Below are 21595 nucleotides of genomic sequence, written 5' to 3' on the forward strand. Positions count from 1 at the left end.
AAAATGTACTAGACGGTTTAGTTTGTTGTTTAGATTGAAATTCAGTATTGAAAACCCGAACAAGACGTTGAGAACTCATCATGTGTAAATTAAATAGTTTTGCGTAGCAAATTTTTTTTTCTTGAATAAAAAGCACACACACAACTAAAATTTATTTCTAAAATTCATCCAATGTTCACTTCATGAGACTTGTACTCGTATAACGTTAATGAAAATAAACACCTGATGTCACTAGAACGAAAGAAAGCCAAAAGGCGATCAATATTTTACGTGATAAATAATTCTTAGTGATGTATAAATCAAATAATTTTGGGTTTACTCCAAAATCCATATGCTAATGTTCCTACGTGGCTATATATTTAGAGTTTAGATTAAATACAAAGAAAATTAACGTGATAATTGTAAGAATATACAAATAGAGTAATTATGTAATTACATCATAAAGTAATTTACTTTATGATGTAACTACATAATTACTATACCTGTATATATAACCTACTTGATTCTCATAATTAACACATTAAATTCATTTGTATATTAACTTTCCCCTATTTATTTAACCAAATGATTCTATTTGCCAAATGATTTCTTTCCTATGGTCATGCGTGTGTGAGCATGCGATGGAGAGCTTGGATGGATGGATAATCACCCGTGTACAAGGGTGATGGAGTGGAGTATGGGCCGGTCAGGTGCCTTTTTTTTCAAACCATGATTTTCGTTAAAAAGCACGCCTAGCAAGTCGTTAGACGCTAGAACAAACCGCATTAGAAATCAAAATCACTAATCGGTCCACAACAACGACTTAAATGAGGACCCAACTTTTAATCCAAAGATAACCCAAAGTTTTATATACTTCACCACCTCGGAAGCCGTCAGAGTCTTTCCCGAAAATATAGTCTCATTCCTCGCCAGCCAAATACACCAACAAGCATTCATGAGAATGTCGTTTAACTTCTTTTTCTTTTTACACCCCCCCCCCCTCGGGGGGGGCTGCAATATGGAAAGATAACACAAGGTGAGAAGGTGATCAAAAATTTTCAGGCAATCTTCACACAAGTTGCGAATAACCAAAGGTATGATCAGGGTAGAACGAAATGCTAGACCTTATCTAGTTGTCAATTTGTCCTTATCTGTCTTCCACATGAGCACATTGACCTTATTCGGGACCCAATTATTTTAGCACGTATCAAAGGAACTACTGTTCTACTGCCGTTATACAGAGCTAAAGAATTGCTGTTCCGCTTGCGTTATACAAAGCTTTTTTCACGGACAAAGTTGTATTCTCTAACCAAGTCCATTTATCCTTAGCATTTGTCAAAACTACCCATTGCAGAAGAGTACACATATCATCAAGTTCCAAAGCTTTAATATTGATTAAAACTTTCCTATTCCATTTCCAAACCCATGCACGTAAAGGCCTATTAAAACACTCTGCCACTTATATGTTCTTCTTTCATTTTTATACGTATTAAAATCAATCCACTCTGCATTTTCATTTAAGTTTCGCCACTACTTGTACGATATATTTATTTTTAAATTTAATCATGTTAAGTATAGTAATTAAGTAAAATAATAAAAATATATATAATTGTTCATTTTAGAATCGATCATTAATATATATAATTTTTTACACTCTCTTTATTTCTTTCATACTTTAATTTATATAACTTATTTTATAAATAAAATATTTATTTATTATAATAATTTAATAACATTTTCATAAATAATTTGAGTTGGTATAAAAAACAATTTGATTATAAACAATAACGTAAATATAGTAGTAAATAAATCAACACTAATCTATTAACGATAGTGTGAGTGGAAAATTCCTAAAATGTCTCTTTTAAAGAGAGGTTCCTAACATGTCTCCATCCTTTTAAAATTTCAAAAAAATCCCTACATGCGACGACTCTTTTTTAACTTTCAATCAGAAATCGACACGTGTTTGTAACCCGTCTTATTCGGTAAGATTTGAAACAAATCCGTCGATAAAGGCAACTTTTGGGATAATTCAAAAACTGCCGTATGCGACTATCTTTGGAATGTTTTCGCCGACGTCGAGGGGTTTCACAATCCGATCGACAATCTTATTTTCTCTAAACTTGCCGACAAAGACACATATGTATCCAAATTTGCCGATGAAGACGATTTTGCATCATTATCTAATTAAATTCAGTTAAGGGTTCTAAACTCTTGACTTCTTAACTTATATATCTCAAACAGTAAGAAAGTATCATTCATTGTTGCCGATGTTCATTAGACATGGATTTTGATAACGTTGTAGTGTTTGTTATGGTGGCAAATGGCATAACAATGATGACATGATGTCAAGGAAACCAGATCCCATATCCACAACTTCAATTCTATCATTTGTCTTGAATTCATTGTTGAAGAACTGATTCAAAAATATTGATGTTAAATTTTATAACACTTCTAAACTAAAACTAGACGTAAAAGACAAGTTTGGATCTAAATGCGCCTTTGACGGCAACTTTGGAGACAATCTTTTTTCGACAGGATTGTAAACTTGTTGACGACGATGGGAACATTCCAAAGACCCTCGACGTCGACGGTTTCTAACTTTTTCTCAAACTTGCCTTTATCGATGGGTTTGTTTGAAATCTTGCCGGAGAAGACGGGTTATGTACACGTGTCAATTTTTGATTGGGAGTTAAAAAGCAGTCGTTGCGAATACCATCGCATGTGACATGTTTATAAGGAACTTTTCTAGAATTTAAAAAGTAAGGACATTTTAGAAACCTCTCTCTTTAAAAAGAACATTTTCAGAATTTTCCCTTGTTCTTGAGTTTTGTTAAAGGAGAGAAAGGAAAAAAAAACTAAGGATAGTTAAAAAATGGGTGTTCTTGAGTTTTTTTAAGGAGGGAAAGGAAAGGAGTAGAAGGAGTTAGGAGGGATTAAATTGATGTTTTTTCTCAACAAATTATCCTCCCAAAAATGGGATGATTACTAAAGATAACATAGTTATCCTTAACATAGTTATCCTTTCCTTTTCTCTAATATCCTTCCAACTCAACAACACACCTAATTAAAAAAAATTTCCTTCCCTTCCCTTCCCTTTCTTATCTTTCCCTCTCCTTTCATTTTCTTTCCTTGGTTAAAAAACTCAAGAACAAGGCGTAAATTAAAAACTAGTGAAATCGTAGCTTGAATACCCTATGACTTGGTCTTTATTGATCTAGAGTGGTTTTACAAGGTCGTAAAGTCAACACTCATTGGTCTTCAATCGGCTCTTAAGAACATGTGTTGTGGTTTTACAAGGTCATAGTGTCAACCTTAAATATAATTATATTAGCTCACTTAAACCAACTTAACCATTTAAAACAGCTAACAAGGACTATAGGAGAAAAATGAACTGTTAATCACCTTAAATATAATGCATATTGGTAGTTTTAAGCTCACTTAAACCAACTTAATAATCATTTAAAACAGCTAACACAGGACTATAGGAGAAAAATGAACTGCTTATAGAAACGATTTTTCACTTACACTATGAATGATGAACCTTAAGGCACATAAACTATACACACCACAGCAATAACTTAAAAGACTAACATAAACTCTGTTTTTGCAAACCCGGTATAAAACATATGTAAACATGAAGTCTGGTTATTCTGTTTCTTTACGTTTTTAAACCCTACTTTTACGTGAAGCTCTATGCGCAGTTGGGCTAGAAACATTGCTTGCGGTTCTTAAAAGTCTCCTAAACTCAGGCAAGCTAATCCTCCCATCTTTGTCTATATCAGCCTCCTCTATAATCGGATCCACCGACCCTTTCAAACCCGTATGCTGCAAAAGTCAACAATTAGGCACATTTGTTTGACCTCAAAAGTCAATGACATGTAAAAACATTGAAAACATGTCTTACCATTTTGATTTCTTCTGGAGTTATGTACCCATCTCTGTCCACATCAAATTTTTCGAAGGCAGCCTGCGATAATTGTTGCCATTTTTCAGAGTTATGTTCTTCCAATTGATGAACATGAAGAGTTGCCGCTACAAACTCTGAGAAATCAACTAGCCCATCCGTGTTGCTGTCTATCTGCATCCAGAAACCCGCTTAAACTCATGGGTCAAACGGGTCGGGTCGGGCCGGGCCGGGCCGAACAAAACAAGAGCATAATAGTTTGCTTTGTGAACACGAACATACCTTTTTGTTCATTTAGTTAAACGAACGAACATGAATACATGCCCCGTTCATTCACTTATGTCCGCTCGTCTATGTTCTTGAGTTTACCTTTGTTTAAGTTAGTTAGTTTGTGCATTCATTTAAATTGTCAAGAGGCCCATTGCAATTTAGTCTAGTTTTGTAACTTTTGAGGCCCAAGAGATTAATATTCCCATTTACTTTTAGTTGGTGTAAGTTAGCTCAGTTAGTTCATGTATATTCGTTAATCTATGTTAAGTTATAGTAATTCGTTCCTTCATGAACCGTCCATTTATACTATTAAAACAAACATATTCATTTTCATAGCGAACGAACACGAACAAGAAAACCTCGATCGTGTTTGATTGTTTGTTTGGTAAACGTTAAACGAACGAACATGAACACGTGTCTCATGCGTTCATTTATGTCCTTTCATCTACGTTCGTTCGTTTACGTTCCTTTATGTTCGTTAATTTATGTTTGTGTATTAATGTTAAACTGTCAGGCCCATTACAATTTACTGTAGCTATACTAAATTAAATATCACCCGTCACAACTTAATCTAGTTTTACTATTCTTTCAGGCCCAACAAATTGATATTCACGTTTACTTTTAACAGGTTTCTGCTCAGTTATGTTCGTTTATATCTGTTAATCTATGTTCAGTTATATCCATTCGTTTACGTTCGCTTACGTTTGTGAACACGTTCACTTTCTGAACGAACAAACACGAACAAGAACATGTTCCATTTTCTTACAAACAAGAAAACCCTGTTAGTTTAACTGTTTGTGTTCGTTCAGTTCGTTTAAAGGCCTGAATGCAAGAACTGTTATAGACTCAAAGGGGATACTAATAGAATAATGATAATGATAATAATAATAATAACCACATGCTACTTTATCAAAAATGACACACTTACCGCCTCTAGAATCTCTGAAACACGTGATTCTTTAATCTTCCACGGTAGGTCTTTAGCTAAAGCCTAATCAAACACCACTCTAAATTTATATTTTATACCAATAAAAGTATCTTTAAAACCTATATCTAAACACCCCCTAATTTAACATACCTTTCTCATTTCCTCAAGACTAATAGCACCACTTTTATCTACATCAATTGCATGAAACTGATCTCGAAGATCAGCTAGTTCCTCTTCATCAAGAGTGCTAGCCAATGCCTGCAACATAATATCCATCTTTAGTAACACTAATCGGGTGATCAAGAAAAATAAAATTCAATTAAATTAAAAAAAACCATGTACCCGTAAAGCAAACTGTTTCAACCGTCCGTATTTCACAAACTGCCGCATGTTTGATAAAACAGAAATGTCGAGAGGAATTTCAGACGCATTTCCACCTTCCCGGACCCATGGGTGTGCTATAAAAGTTCAACAAGTTAAAACACATATTGGCGTATATAACTAGGCCGGTAAACGAACCGTATATGAAACGCTCAGCTCATTTATTTAAACGAACGAACATGAACGCATGCCTTGTTCGTGAGCGTTCATTTACATTTGTCCATTTATGTCCATGTGTATATTCACTTAATTCAACTGGCAATTATAATTTAGAGTTTCTAAAGTTTTATGAATTTTATAGGCACAATGGAGTGATAAACTGACGTTGACTTTACTTTTTAACGTTCTCTCAGTTATGTTCTTTCATCTAAGTTCAGTTATTTTCGTTCGTATACGTTTGTGAACCGTTCATTTACATTAACACTATTAACGAACAAACATAAACAAACGCGAACGGAATAAGAAAACCCCGTTCGTCTAATTGTCCGTGTTCGATCTTTTGTTTGGTTAAAGTTAATGAACAGCCACGAACATATTACGTCCGTGTTCATTAAGTTCTTTTACAAGCCTACGTTAAATACAACAAAATTAAAGCTAAAAAATGTAGTAAGAAACATACATAGTGCTTGAGCTGCAGTGAACCGTGCTCGGGGATCTTTAACGAGCAATTTTCTCACAAAATCTTTAGCGCTCGTGCTTATGCTCGGCCACGGTTTTCGCCGAAAATCGAGCTTATTTCTCAATACCTTTTAAATTAATATTCATACAACTTTGGTTAAAAAGGTAAGTTTAAATAATAATACATACCGTAACGTTTTAAGCAAAAATACCTCTTTAAAAATGCCTTCTTCAGTTTTATCCCAAAAGGGTCTACGCCCACATAGCAAAATATATGTAATAACACCTATACTCCATACATCAGAAGCAGGTCCTGATTTGCGTTTTAAAACTTCAGGGGCAACATAATATGCACTACCGACAATATCTGTAAACTTCTTTCCCGGTCTTATGAAGTCTGATAATCCAAAATCTGTAGCCTTTAAAGATGAATCTTCTTTTCGTGACTTTAAAAGAAAATTCTACAAAAATAATGAAATAACGGTAAGGTTGACTATTGAGTATTGACCTTCACGAGTTACTAATCTTTATTACTTATTGATAGTTATACCTCCGGTTTCATGTCACGGTGTACTAAACCATGTAAATGGCATTGTGCTGCGACTTTAAGCATCTGTCTTACAACTATTGCGGCATCTTTCTCGGTGTAACGGCTGTCTTTCCTAAAAACATCATAAAATCGAGATTTGTAAACGTACGTTACTCTACTTTTTAGGGCAAACAAACTATAGTTTTAGGAGTTGCAATAGAAAATAATAACAGCAAATCTTAACTGCAAATTATCTATCCCGACTTTATGAATCTAAACTTAATGAGTTCTTACTTTGATAAAATCCGATCCAGTAATTCACCGCCTTCACATAACCTGAAAATAAACAAATTCATAATCAAAATCTTTCAAAAAAGAATCTAAATCCTCATTTTGACAAGATTCAAAATGCAGAACATACTCCATAGCTATATACACATATGAATCATCTTCAAATGCATTGTAAAACTGAACCACGTTTTCGTGACCACTTAACGCTTGCAATATTTTGACTTCGCGCTTCACATCCTCAACAGCAGCCGGAAGGATCATCTGTCACGAAATACAAAAAACTATTTAACAATAACATAACCAAACATTGATTTTGTTAAATTAGACATATTAAGGGTCTACAATATAATTAACTAAAATGTCAGACTAATCATCAAGTCATGTATATAATAAACAGGTTACATTGTTCATTACAAATTAGCTAAAGTTGATAAAACATTAATAACCAAATTAATAAATGAAATGTCAAATTAATCAGCAAGTCCTGTATATAATAAGCAGCTTATATTGTTCACTAGAAATTAGCTAAGGTTAATAATATAATTGGCTTTCAAAAAAAAGGAAAAAGGTAAGGTTAATAATAACCAAATTAATAAACAAAATGTTAAAAAAGGAAAAGACAAGACATAGTAAGTTTAAAGATTCGAATGAAAGAAGTGACAGACAGAAGTAAGTAACCTTATTTTTGTCAATTTTCTTGACAGCAATACGATCTCCAGTATCTTTGTCGGTAGCAACATACGTATACCCAAATTGACCATGACCCAACAACTTCCCAACCAAATACCTCTGATCAAGATCCTTAAGATACCCGAAATCTGTTCTTTTACCACACGGGATCACTCCATTTTGGCGTCGTGAAGCGGACGGCTTGTTGTTTTTCTTCCGGCGGTGGTGGTTGACGGAGGTGGTGGATGATCGGGATTTGCTGTTGGAGCCACTGATCTTGGTGGCTGAGAAACAGCTACCCATTGGTGGTAGTATAACTATAATGATGATGAATTGAAAAACAATTCATAATAATAATAAAAGTAGATAGATGTAGTGAGAAATGGATTATTAATTATTAAATAAAGAGGAAAGTTTGTAGCAGATAGGAGGAAAGAGAGGAGAAAGGGAGGTGGTCAAAATATAATGTAACTGTAGAACAGCTCAACAACACGTTTGACGGTTACAATAAACATTCATGACGACAACATGATGGGGTGAGTTTACAAACAAACTACTTTTAATTGCAACTCTCAAAACTAGTATCTTCTAGGTATAATGGAAAAACAATGTGAATCCAATAACAAACTAGGAATTTATTTTATTAGTACGGTTTTCACGTAGACTTGAACTCTACTCTTATCTAACCAAATATTTTAAGAGGTTTCTAATGTTAGTGGTGTGAATGAGCCAAGATGGCATGTAAACTATTTGAGGTTGTTTCGTTAAAAGCTTGAATTAAACTGAGTTTAAACGAACTTGAGCCTTAAAATAAGTATAATGAAAGGACCGAAATCTCAACTTAATTGATCAAGCTCGAGTTAGCTTAAAAACGTATTAATTTTATAATTTTTATTTAACTGATATAACTATTACTACCAAAATCAGTTTTATTCTATTGACAAGAAAATAATAGTGTTAGGAAAGGAGATTTTTGTATGGAAAATGAAGAAGATATTAGTTTTTAACAAACATGTGTCACACATTTGACGAGGTCTCAACAGATCAATAATATTCTCGAGTTTCACATTTTATTCTAATTTGTAAATGATAAGTTAACATAAAAATTTCTAGCTAAAAAATGAAAAATATTCTAACAAGTTAAAACAAGATGGCAGATAATCCATTTGCATTATTGTATTAGTGAAATAAGCATCACGAAGAGGAAAAAAAATTAGAGTAAGACCCATAAATATGATCATAGGATATAGGTGCAAAACCAAAATAGATTCGGATCCAAAACTGGTTTGGGTGAAACCGGAACAATCTCATTTGATATGCCAGCTTAAAATCGCATTTTGAAATAAGTTTGGGATGAACCCGATTTTGAATCTTGTGTGAAACCGATATCATCCAATCCAGTAAGGTTTTTCTTTAGATTTCGGGTTCGAAACATATTTGATTTGGGCTTAACTGGTTTTACTTTGTTTGACACTATTCAAACCAGTTTTCAAATCACCCCAAAACCTAGCGTCCAGGAGTGTTCAACGAATCGAATAAAGAATTTTTGAATTAATCGAATCGGCTTTTTTTTATTACTTGAATAATTATAAACATATATTGTGTAATATTAATACGGTAGCATATTTTATTAATATATAAGGTGTAACATCAATGAATTTTTCTAGCAAAAACGTTAGTTTTGTACTCGTATTTAATTATGTTCTCGTATTTATTTCAGTGTCTACATTTATTAGTTTTGAAATATATGTTATTTATTAAATAACATTATTTTTGTATGTGTAACTATATATCCTATGTTCATTTGACAATAAACATGCTTAATCATTAATATGACACGTTGATCCAGATTGTCTAGATTAATATAACATGTAACAAAATATTTTATTACTACTATATTTATCCTAAGTATTTAAATTAATCTTCTAATTTAAAAATAAAACAAGTAAATTTTATATGGTTCTTTTAAATAAAAAATTAAGTTAGGAAAAGGGGATTTTGCCCATGTACATTATCACCATATTATCATTATTATTTATCGTTTTATATTATTATTATGATTAAGGTTACCTTTTAATTTTTAAACAAGTTTTATCTCTATCTAAATCGTATTTAAACCTTAACTTTTGGCCTATAAATAGACACTCTTATTCTCATTATTTTTCACACAAAATCTAATTCTCTATGACATAATCAAGTAAGGTTTACATGTTTTCTTTGTTGTTCTTCACATTTCTTTGATTTTGATCTTGTTCTTATGAATTTCTTTTTAGTTTGTTGTTATGTTATTGAGTTTTCTTTTGAATCTTCATAGTTGTTCATATACTCTCATCATGATTATCATAAATTGTTAATAAAACCTTACTTGTTGCTTTAAAAGATTATGATGACCATGTTATTTCAAGAAACTACAATTATTTTCTCAAGATCTTAGATCAAGTATAATTACATGAACAACTATGAACATTCTTATGATATTCAAAAACTCATAATGTTATCATGGGTAAAGTTAAAATACAAATGACAACAAAAATGAGAAGGGTGAGAAGGAATCAAGTCCATTGATCTTAGATTTGAATGACTGAGATTAATTTAATAAATAAAAATTTATGGAAAGGGCATGAAGGTATTAACCCGCCTTTGTTGACTTTCTCTCTCCACATGTAAGACACATGTCAATTCCCCTATCATTTTAAAATGTCCATAACTTTTTCATACGACATTATTTATTAAAAAAAATTCACCATAATAATAAGAGTTTTTTTATCTTTAATATGAGTATCATATTGTTATATAAAAATAAAAAAATAATATATTTTTTTAATTGTGTTTTTTTGTTGTTCATTGTGTTTTTTAGTTGAGTTTTCATATGAATTGTATTATAGATTTTGAGCAATATATTTTTCAATTGGTACTCATATTAAAGAAAAAAATTAAAGCAAAGATTACGTCATTGTGTCGTTTTGTTCGTCATAAATTTTAGTCATTTTGTAATACGTTCATTATCTTTTATTCGGATTGACATATGACAAATTCATTTAATTTGAGAAAAATAGTATTGCGTTCATTGTATATTACGTTCAAGTCATTGTGTAATATGTTGTTTCCATTGTGTTTTACGTTTCAAGTCATTGTGGTATATATATATTCACCATTGTGTCTTACGTTTTAGGTCATTGTGTTATACGTATTCACCATTGTGTCTTACGTTTTAGGTCATTGTGTTATACGTATTTACCATTGTGTTTTATGTTTCAAGTTATTGTGTAACATGTATTAATCATTGTGTTTTATATATTAGATAATTTGTTGCTATTTTATCATTATTTTTCCATATTATTATTACACAACGGTGTTATTAGTATTTAAAAAAACATAATGATGAGTTGAAAGACACAATGACGAAAAAACACAATGACGAAAAAAGACATAATGATAAGCGAAAAGACACAATGGTGAAAAAAGACACAATTGTGTGCGAAAAGACACAATTGTGTGCGAAAAGACACAATGATAAGCGAAAAGACACAATGTTGTGCGAAAAGACACAATGACGAAAAAAGACACAATGATAAGTGAAAAGACACAATGATGTGCGAAAAGACACAATGACGAAAAAAGACACAATGGTGTACGAAAAGACACAATGACGTGATTTTTTTTTAAATTTTATATAACAAAGATCATACTCATATTAAAGATAAGAAAACGCTTGTTATTATGATGAATTTTTTTTTAAAGAATACCGTACGAAAAAGTTATAAATGTTCCAAAATGATGGAGGTCTTAACATGTGTCTTGCATGTGAAGAGAAAAAATGTGTACAATTAACTCTATACCCTTTTTCTTTTAGTCCCCACTTAACACATGTCAATTATTTATGGCTTCTCACACTTCTCATTTTTGTTACCCTTTGTAGAATAACTTGACCCATGTTATCATAACTAGAAATTATAATATTTACATAATTGGCACTTAAACTTTCATAAATGTCAATAAATATCCTAAACTTAAATATTTACACTTTAAACCCTATACTTTCATTAATGTCAATAAATATCCTAAATTATAATATTTACACTTTGAACCCTATAATATCCTAAATGTCAATAAAACCCAAAACTCTATGATATTACACTTTTAACCTCGTACTTTCTTATTTATCAAAACCATTTTAAAACATTTTGAGCTAGTATACAAATAGTGTATAAACCGGGTATGTATGTATATGACAAGCAAACGATTATGTCGAAGGAAAGAGTGGCGTAAATAATCCCATTGGACCCGTGACTCATACCTGGGAATCAACTTGCTGGAGGTTATGCTCTTGGTTTAAAACATTCTAGTATGCGACACTCTAACTAAATTAAAAATCAAAACTTAATCTAGGGCATCCAGTGACCGGTTCAACAAACTCTTGCTCGTGTTAGTGTTCATTCATCAAGCAAGGTGGATTCATAGCCCATTTTACATGATTTTAAATGTTTTATACTTTGGGGTGGAAACATGCATAATCAATTTTTTACATGCTATTTGATTCAAGCATTATTTCACAATATTCGTTATGTGTGATCATTACAAGTGTATACATATTCGCAATGACAACCATTAACTTGTTAAGCCCGTGGTAGTATGATGATAGATCTATTGGCCCAACCTACCAACTCAATCCTCGGGTAGATGCATGTATGTTCAGAATTCGACAATCATTAAACATTAAACATATTAGTCTAATCGTGGATTAAGCGACTCGCTAAACGTGTCAAATGTTTGGTTGTAATCACAAAAATATACAAAGTAACTTAACACATATGAAATGTTTTCAACATAAAACCTATTTTTCTATTATTTTATCATTTAAAACTAAAGGTGGCAAATGGGTTGGGTCGAAACGGGTCATGGGTCGGAACGGGTTAGGGTTGAAACGGGTTAGGGTCGAAACGGGTTAGAGTCGAAACGGGTCATTTAAAAAAGGGTTGTTTTGGTTCGGGTCGGAACGGGTTAGGGTCAACAGGTTCGGGTTAGAACGGGTCAAGGTTGGAACGGGTCAAAACGGGTTTGGGTCAAAACGCGTTTAAGTGATTTTTCATTTCGTTTCAGCACGTAACAGCTCGTTTAAGCGATTTTTCAGTTCGTTTCAGCACGTAACAGCTCGTTTAAGCGATTTTTCAGCGCGTAACAGCTCGTTTAAGCGATTTTTCAGCGCGTAACAGCTCGTTTAAGCGATTTTTCAGTTCGTTTCAGCGCGTAACAGCTCGTTTAAGCGATTTTTCCGTTCGTTTCAGCGCGTAACAGCTCGTTTAAGCGATTTTTCAGTTCGTTTAAGCACGTAACAGCTTGTTTAAGCGATTTTTCAGTTCATTTCAGCACGTAACAGCTCGTTTAAGCGATTTTTCAGTTCGTTTTAGCGCGTAACAGCTTGTTTAAGCGATTTTCAGTTCATTTCAGCACGTAACAACTCGTTTAAGCGATTTTTCAGTTCGTTTTAGCATCTAATAGCTTGTTTAAGCGATTTTTAAGCTCGTTTCAGCACTTAACAGCTTGCTTTAGCATTTTTTCAGTTCCTTTCATCACTTAACAGCTTGTTTCAGCATGTTTTTGTTTCGTTGTTGTCGACTTTTCAGTTTCGGTTAATTTGTCGATTTTTTTTTGAACGAGGACAACGGACGAAACGTTTTAGTTTTTTTACATTTTTTGTTTTTGTTTTATTTTTTAAGTTATGATTTTTTTTATTAATTTTTTTTTTGAATATTTTTTGATGATTTCTATTAAGATCAAAATCCCTCAAAAAAAATTCAAAAAAACAAATAAAAAATCATAACTCAAAATATAAACGAATAACAAAAAAAGTAAAAAAACCAAAATATTTTCTCCGTTAACCTCGTTCATCAAAAAAAAAAAACCCCCCGACAAATTAACCGAAACCGAAATGTCGACGAAAACGAATCAAAAACCTTAATCGACCCGTCTAGTGCGAAAACTCGAAAGAAACCGAAACCTAACTCGTCCAGTGCTAAAACTCGTGTCGGCACGAAAGCTGATCCGAGCCGAAACCTAAACCGTATCGTTCCAATCTAAAACCCATTTCAACCCAAACATGTCACTTTTCCTTAAGACACTTACTCACATCGACCCATGTAGTTAAATTTATCAATCCATTTTGACCCAAAAATAAAAATGTGGAATTTCAAGTGACCCATTTTGACCCATTTAATTAAAACCTATGACCCAAATCAACCCATTTGAATTTTAAAACAACCCAAATTGACCCATTTGGAATGGTTTGGGTCAAGGTTGCCACCCCTATTTAAAACCCATGTTCTCACAAATATTTTAGTTGACACTCTCGCATGTTTTTCAGGTAATGGAAATTAAGGAATAAATTGTTATGTCATGTTTTCTATTTGGATTATGTTTGGTTTGAATCATATGTTTTAATAAGATTTTTTTATATTTAATACCATGTGCTGGGGGTGACATAAGGCGTGTTATTTATTTAATGCACAAGTTTAGTTTTATTTTAGTAAGATATCATTCTAGCAATTTTGAGAAAAACAACATTTCTATAGTTAAGTTGTGCACTTGTATATTTACTTAAGACAAATGATAATTCTTCTATACTTACATAAATAATATATTTTTTTGTATTGGTTTGAACTTGTGAGCTCTCCATTAAAAGACATATACCTATGTCTCAAGTAAGCTAGACACATATTGACAAGTTAGGGAAGAACATTGAATCATTTTATAAGAGATTAAATGAGTTTGTTTTATTGATAACTAGTTTGAGGTCCGTGTATTACACAGGTAATTGATGAAAATTTTAAACTTTAACTATGAAGTGAATTACAGTCAACAAAATCATCTTTTATTGTTAATACAGTTTATATAAAAATTACAGAAATTACATAAATAAGATTACACAAATATGTTACAAATAAACAAGACTTTTCTTGTACACTACATTTATGATTGTATTGGTTGGTATATATTGTTTATCAAAAATCAAAATCTTTAGTCCATGTATGCTTGTAACTCTTGTTAAGGTAACATATATGTCTGCTTTTAACTCTTGATATAGCCATGTATAGTTATTAATGTAACAAATAAGGTTATTCAAGTACATATCGCGACCCTAGATAAATAATAATATATATCCATGATACTAACAAAAAAAAATATTCATACGCATAAAATGTCATACATTTTGATCAATTAATATATATGATGTCATTTGAGATCATCTGCTCATGTTTATCCAAAAGGAATATTGGATTTTAATAATCATTATTAAATGATATTGGCCGATAATAATCCCTATTCAGTTTATCGCCACTAGCGGTCCCAAATTCAAAAAAGTTGGCCCCCAGTGGTCCCCCGTTAAAAATGACTTAACGGCGTTATAGTTTTTTTTGAATTTCAAACCAATGTTTTAGGGCTTTTGATCGTTAGGAGGATACGAGTCGATTGTTGTAAAACTTAGTTTGAAATAGTTCTTCAAAATGACGAAATAATGCTTCAATTCGGATGTTTGAACTTACAATTAACCAAAATTAAGTCGTTTGGATCATTGTTTCGAGCTAAGTTTTACACCAATCGACTCGTATCCTCCTAACGATCAAAAGCCCTAAAACATTGGTTTGAAATTCAGAAAAAACTATAATGCCGTTAAGTCATTTTTAACGGGGGACCATTGGGGACCAACTTTTTTGAATTTGGGACCACCAGTGGCGATAAAACGAATAGGGATTATTATCGGCCAACACCATTTAATAGGGATTATTAAAATCCAATATTCCTATCCAAAAAAACATGATTATTCCAAAAAAACATATTACCTGAACTTTAATGATATAATCATCCTTAGAGTCTTCAGAATCTGAAATTAATTAATCATGATAAATTATTTGTTGTAATTAATATACTGCATATGACAAATTTTAATTAATTTTATATATTAAAATTAACAATTGTATAATCAAGAAACATATAAAACCCAAAATTTAAATATAACAAAATGACTTGTTTAATTTCATATGAGTGGAAAATGACAAAGAAATAATAACCTTAAAGTCATGTTCAACCAACAGTAACTTTTAAAAAAAAAAAATTGTGATACTTTATTATTTTGAATATAAACTTTAATAGACACTTTAATTATGTATTAACCAACATGTAACACTAACATAACCTCAAATCGTTGTATTTGTATAAAAATAAAATTACTAAGTTAATATGATATTGAATAATGTAAATAACTGATGAAAACGATATTCTAGGTTTCCATATATAATTTAAATGATTTTTGGAAAGAGAAAATAGTGGAAAGGGATTGAAACATATTTTTTGGTTTAAAATTTGAATGCTTTTAATTAAGTAATTTGTCTTATAAGACATATTAAATTAAATATATTTAAATGTATAAAAAAGTATAATTCAAATCATAAAATATATGTTTCTGGAACATTTCTGTCTGAGTTATAAAGAAAAATATTGATCTTCTTGTTGCTAACCATTTATACTACACAAAAAAATTATATAAATAAATGATAGATAGTTCATATAGTAAATCGTTATTCATATGGATTATAATTATAATATTCAACCTTAATGATTTAATGCTAAACACCAAGATATATATAATATGTATTCTTCATGTTTGCAATATTTATATAAAATGTTTGGAGAAATTAAGAAAATACATATTTTTTTGAGTTCAAATACATATGAGAAAATTTTAAATTCAAATTTGAAACTAATCTTATGTAAAAAATTATGCACCACTCTCCAATCCCAGTTTAAAAACAAGTTATAGTTTGCTATGATTTTAATTACCTATGATTTTAAAATTTGCTCTAATAAATCTGCAACTTCAATTTTGAGATTTCCTTGTTTTCTTATCTTTCACCACTAACATTAATGAATGAATTGAATATGATTTACATTTAATAAAAATATACTTGAATTCATATATTGAAATAACTTAAAATATAAGGATCATATGTTGAAATGTTGAAAAAAGGGTGAAGATGGCTATGAGAGTGACAAGTGGCAAAAATAGGTAGTTATTTATTAGAATAGATAGATAACCGAATGTAAACAACTTTGACTATTTTCTCACGTTAAGTCCTTAAATAGTATGTGTTTTGATAAAGTGATGAGAACATACGAATTTCTTTGAAGGAAGAATAACAACATATCTATTTACTTTCTTTTTTTAAACGGTCAATGAAACTTTTAAATGAGCTACTGACTAAATTCACCATATCGGGATGCACTCGTCTCACCTAAGGCCAACACCCATAACGCTCTCCCGAAGACACGACAGTGCGGTGAGATAAAATCCTTTCAGTTCAAGGATTCAACTAGTGAACGCAACATACTCGCCTCGTCTTCCATCATCATCTGGTGTCGTCGAAACTAAATGATGTGGGCATGAATCGAACCTGGGTCAGAAATCCCAACACACACACACACACACACACATATATATATATATTGGTCCCAACAAAAATATAAATTAATAATTATTAAAAGATTCAAAATTCTAGGATTTTTTTGGAAAAATGAATCTATAGTCGTTTGTTTTTTTTTTAACTTCAAATTTATATTCAGTTCATATTTAAATCTTCTCATTGGACTTAAAAATTGGAAGCATTGTCTTCTAATATTGCAACAAAAAATTGTGAAGAGTTATTGCCTTGAAACTTATTTTTGTAATTTATTTTTCAGCACAATGAACTAACCTTTTAATATTCAAAAACAATGAACTTGACAAATTCAATTAATTTATGAATGTACATTGCCCTTAGAAATTTAAAAGTCATACGTAAAACCTCTTTAAATTAATAAATTATTAATTTTCGATATATTAATATCTCGCTAAATTAATAAATTATCTCGGTCTCAAAACTATTAATTTATAGGGTTTTATTGTATTCACTAATTAATGAGAACAATACCTTTTTTTTCATTGGAAATTTTAAAAATGAATTTATTGCATATTTCTATTTTCTCTCTATTAGAGATGGGAAAAAATCAGTTAGTTTGGACCTTGTAAACCGGTTTTTGATCTGACCTAATATCACACTGAAACAGGGTTCCCAACCTTATCATACCTGATGATTTGTATTTTGTAGATCGGTTTGTATTCTCGTGTCTTGACACCGGTTTCGACCCAATCCGCTTTGAAAAATGTATATGTAACCAGTTAACTGGTTTCAAACCGACACTAGTCGGTTCCTACATGCTTGAGCATTTCCCTCCTAAAACCGGTTTTCAACCCAAACCAACTTCTAGTCAACCCGGTTTTTACCATACTTGACCAAACAAATCCGGTTTTAACTCGAACCAGTTTGAGCCAAGAAGCCAATTCCCACACCTCTACTTTCAATGAGAGGTGCACAAAACATGTTTTTATAATACCCCGTTCCGGGTATGTAACCGAGTTGGGGTATTATCGGGCATTGGGAAATCAGGTAGTGTTTGGGTACGTGTATTGTGGATTAAACCCAACCTTATATACCCGGGAATGATATGATCAAATTCGGGTATAACCGGGTATGGGTTCAATTATTTAATGCCTGATTTAAATTTATAATTTACGTGAAAATAAATTGATTTAAATATTAAATTTGCTTTGTTATTTGTAAAACAATTAAATATATTACAATTTACAATAACCATAAATTCTCTCAATTACAAATTATCTACTTTATAATATGCGTTTTAAAAATTTAAACATAAATGTTTTAAGATTTTAAAAACTCAAACATAAAAGTTGTAAGATACACATAAAAATATATTTTCAGTATTTCATCGGGTATAAAAAGACCTGCATCAGCTATAAGGTATAAGTGTATAACCAGTTCCGGGCTTTAAACGGGTCCAACTGAAAGCACCATTAAAATGGAGTTTGTTGATCAATATGTTTGGGCTTGGAGTTAATAAGCCCATACTCAAAGCCCAATTTTAATTCTCAAACCCACTGGCCAACGGAAACTCATCCACTCGCAACGGCTAGTAAGCAAATAACACGCTCTCAATTTCCCAACGGTCATATTTTCCTCCCTTTTCACCGTCATTAGAACCCTAATAATTTCTCAATTGCAATAAATCATCCTTAAAACCCTAATCAAATCATCACCGGCTAATCAATTCTCCAGCCACTCCAAATCGTTTCAATGGAGACTCCACTGCCTTCACGCAGAATCACTCGATCACAAGCTTCAATTATGGCTAAACAATCAAATCAAGATAAAGATAAAGACAAACAACCGTTGATTGATATCAAAAATGGGTCACCGATTGTTGGGCTTGCGATGGGGAGTTTAAAGACTCCATCGTCTAGATGTTCGAAGAAAAGGATGATCGTTAAGAATGCTATGACTCCGGGTTCTGGCGAGTCTTTGTTGAGAGGCCAAGTTAAAACTCTGCTGCAAAAGGTTGAAGAAGAAAGTGGGGTTTCGAAGAATGGGTTTGATTTCGGTATTTGGTGTCATGATGCGCCTCAAGTTTGTAACTTTTTGACTGGTAGCAATAGTTTTACTCAGGTTTGATTCAATCCCATTATCTTTGTGGATGTATATATGGGTGTTCTACGGGTTAAATTGTTAAAGTTTCGGGTTTTATAGTTCTAATCCATACCTGAATCTCTCATGGGTTTTTCGGGTTGGGTTAATCTGGCTTCGAGTATCTAAGAAAACAAAACATAATACTAATTTAAAAAAGCTATAATAAGAATGCGAACATAACCGATCAGCAGTAAATTGAATATATACGGTAAACAATCGATCATCCATAAATTAAATAATATGCAAACTGAACTGAATATTCAAGGATGGATAAGAAGAACGAGTAGCGTTTTTCGGATATAACGGAACTGAATCACTATTCTTTTATTCGGGTTGACCCGAAATCCAGAAACCAGACCCAATAACAGAACCGAATTACTAGGGGTTTGTTTTTGGTTAAAGTGATTTCTTGGGTTCGGGTTTGGGTTTTCTTGGGTCAGGTTTCGGGTTGCAGATAAGTGACAGGCTGAGATGTATGTTAGTTAGACTAATGCAAAATTTTCTTATAATTTGGTTGTTTTTTTGACTGATCGTGTATAGATGCTTAATGAGGTCATCAGTGAGCCAAATCAAGAAGACCCGAGTGAAAAAGTTGAAAAGAAGGTGATAACCAGGTCGTTGTCCCATGATTCTGATTCGTCTGAGTGTAACTCTCGGCTGAAAGATTCGGATGCATCCAAGTGGTCAGTTCAGGTAAATGCAAGCTCAAGTGATGTGGATGAGTTGTGTGAAGGAATGAGCAAGATAAGTGCCAATAATGGTGGTAAGTTCACTGGGAAACATATACGATTTGTGTACAATAGTGATGGTGAACCTGAAGGAGAGTTGTCATCATCATCAAAGACCGGAGACACCGAAAGTGAAGAAGAAAGAGGGGTTTGAATGTTTTGAAGCTATAATACGATGTTGATTGGTTTGGTTGTCGTTACTTGTGACACCTATGATTGTTTAGTATTTGTGTTTTATCTGTGTTTTTGAGGTTTCTAGTTGAATTCTTGTTGGGTTGTTTCTAAGGAGTTGGTTTGGTACTAAATTGATGTTTCAGTTTAATGTAAGAAGTCTTGATCAGAAAATTACATTCCCCTTTGGCGCGACTAGTCGAATATTCTTTTTTGTCGCGTGAAATACTATTGCCGTTGCAAGATAATCACTCCAAGGTCATATTGTAAATTTGTAGTCAGAATAACATTGCTGGATGTGATTGTTATGAGTTTGTTACCCCTACGGCCCTACACATGTAAACATAGCATAAAAGAAAATTTGATTATGACCATGTGTAGTCATAATGCCCCTCCACTAGGCATTATGTGCCACGCGACGCCCAATCAGAGTTATGGTTTTTTGCAAAAAGAGAGCGTAGTCATAACTTTCCACCCCTGAGCCGTTATGCGCCACGTGGTGCCTAGTCACTTTTAGTCCATGAGTAGTTATAACTCTCCACCCCCAGGCGTTATGCGCCATGTGGCGTCCAGTCAGAGTTATGGTTTTTTTACCAAAACAGGGTGTAGTCATAACTCTCCACCCCCAGGCGTTATGCGCCACGTGACGCCCAGTCATTTAAATAATAAATCATTTAAATAAATAAACTTAAAATTAAAAAAATTACATTAAACTTCCAAATAAAAAAAATACATCAAATTAAAAAAAATACAAAAATAATACAAATAAAACTACATGTTTTATTTTTCTAAAATTTTCGCTTGTCGAGCGGCTTTTAGAGATTGGACTCTCGGGTCGGCTTTGGTTAGCTCACTTGATAAAATCTCGATGTCTTTTTCCATTTCATTTCTTCTAAGAAGTTCGACGACGTCCAAGTTTACTTTAAGTCGTTCGGTTCCAAGTTCGTGTAAATCTCGGAGTCGAGAGTTCATTTCTTTGAATTGATTATCCATTTCGGGATTCGACGACGAAGCGACCCCTTTTCCCTTTCCCTTGCCCTTGGTTCTTCTACCCCTCGGCCGAGGCATCTCGGTAGTATTCACGGCATCATTATCGCTTAAGTTGAAGTTTCGAGCGTCGGAAATGGGCGTGTCTGGATCAGCCGAAGACGATGTTTTAGACTTTTTTTACGCGAACCACCTTCGGCTTCGGCATCCAAAACCTGGCCCCATTTTGGGTGAAACCTCAACAGTTCTTTCCAAATGCCAAAGTAGTTGAAGGCCCCCCGACCTTATGTTGATACTCTGTTAACGCGTTATCCATGACTTCCGCGTCTGAGACACCGCTACTCCTATTTCGATTCATCCGAGAGAAAACCGTATGGAAAGCCAAGCATTTGGTGTTTATGTCGCCCCATTTCGACAGTAACGAATCTTTTTCTCGACGTGAGTCCCCTCCAAGGTCGTGGAACAACTTTTTAATTTTGTGTCAAAATACCCCCATTTTTTGATAGTTCGCTAAAAAAAATAAAAACATTACAAGTTCAATGTTTGTTATAAGAAATTTTAAAA

At 32.6% G+C, this 21595-nt stretch overlaps 2 protein-coding genes across 2 annotated transcripts; one reads left to right on the plus strand and one right to left on the minus strand.

Annotated features, from left to right (window-relative positions):
• Positions 1-3475: 3475 nt before the first annotated feature.
• LOC143593158 (calcium-dependent protein kinase 28-like) lies at positions 3476-7946 on the minus strand. Its single transcript, XM_077072876.1, has 11 exons — positions 7582-7946; positions 7034-7164; positions 6907-6948; positions 6634-6745; positions 6296-6544; positions 6085-6211; positions 5427-5542; positions 5235-5342; positions 5085-5147; positions 3887-4060; positions 3476-3807 (listed from the first exon to the last, which is right to left on the minus strand). Exons 1-11 carry the CDS (start codon positions 7873-7875, stop codon positions 3649-3651), a joined length of 1575 nt encoding a protein of 524 aa, XP_076928991.1. The 5' UTR covers positions 7876-7946; the 3' UTR covers positions 3476-3648.
• A 10613-nt stretch (positions 7947-18559) lies between these two features.
• Positions 18560-20230, plus strand: LOC143593157 (uncharacterized). Its single transcript, XM_077072875.1, has 2 exons — positions 18560-19124; positions 19686-20230. The coding sequence occupies exons 1-2, from the start codon at positions 18756-18758 to the stop codon at positions 20025-20027; spliced, it is 711 nt and encodes a 236-aa protein (XP_076928990.1). The 5' UTR covers positions 18560-18755; the 3' UTR covers positions 20028-20230.
• The last annotated feature ends 1365 nt before the right edge of the window (positions 20231-21595 follow it).

This window comes from Bidens hawaiensis, unplaced genomic scaffold (genome assembly GCF_021521415.1).
Source record: "Bidens hawaiensis isolate Kalapana, Puna unplaced genomic scaffold, B.hawaiensis_p1.1 tig00041733_1, whole genome shotgun sequence".
Classification (NCBI taxonomy): domain Eukaryota; kingdom Viridiplantae; phylum Streptophyta; class Magnoliopsida; order Asterales; family Asteraceae; genus Bidens; species Bidens hawaiensis.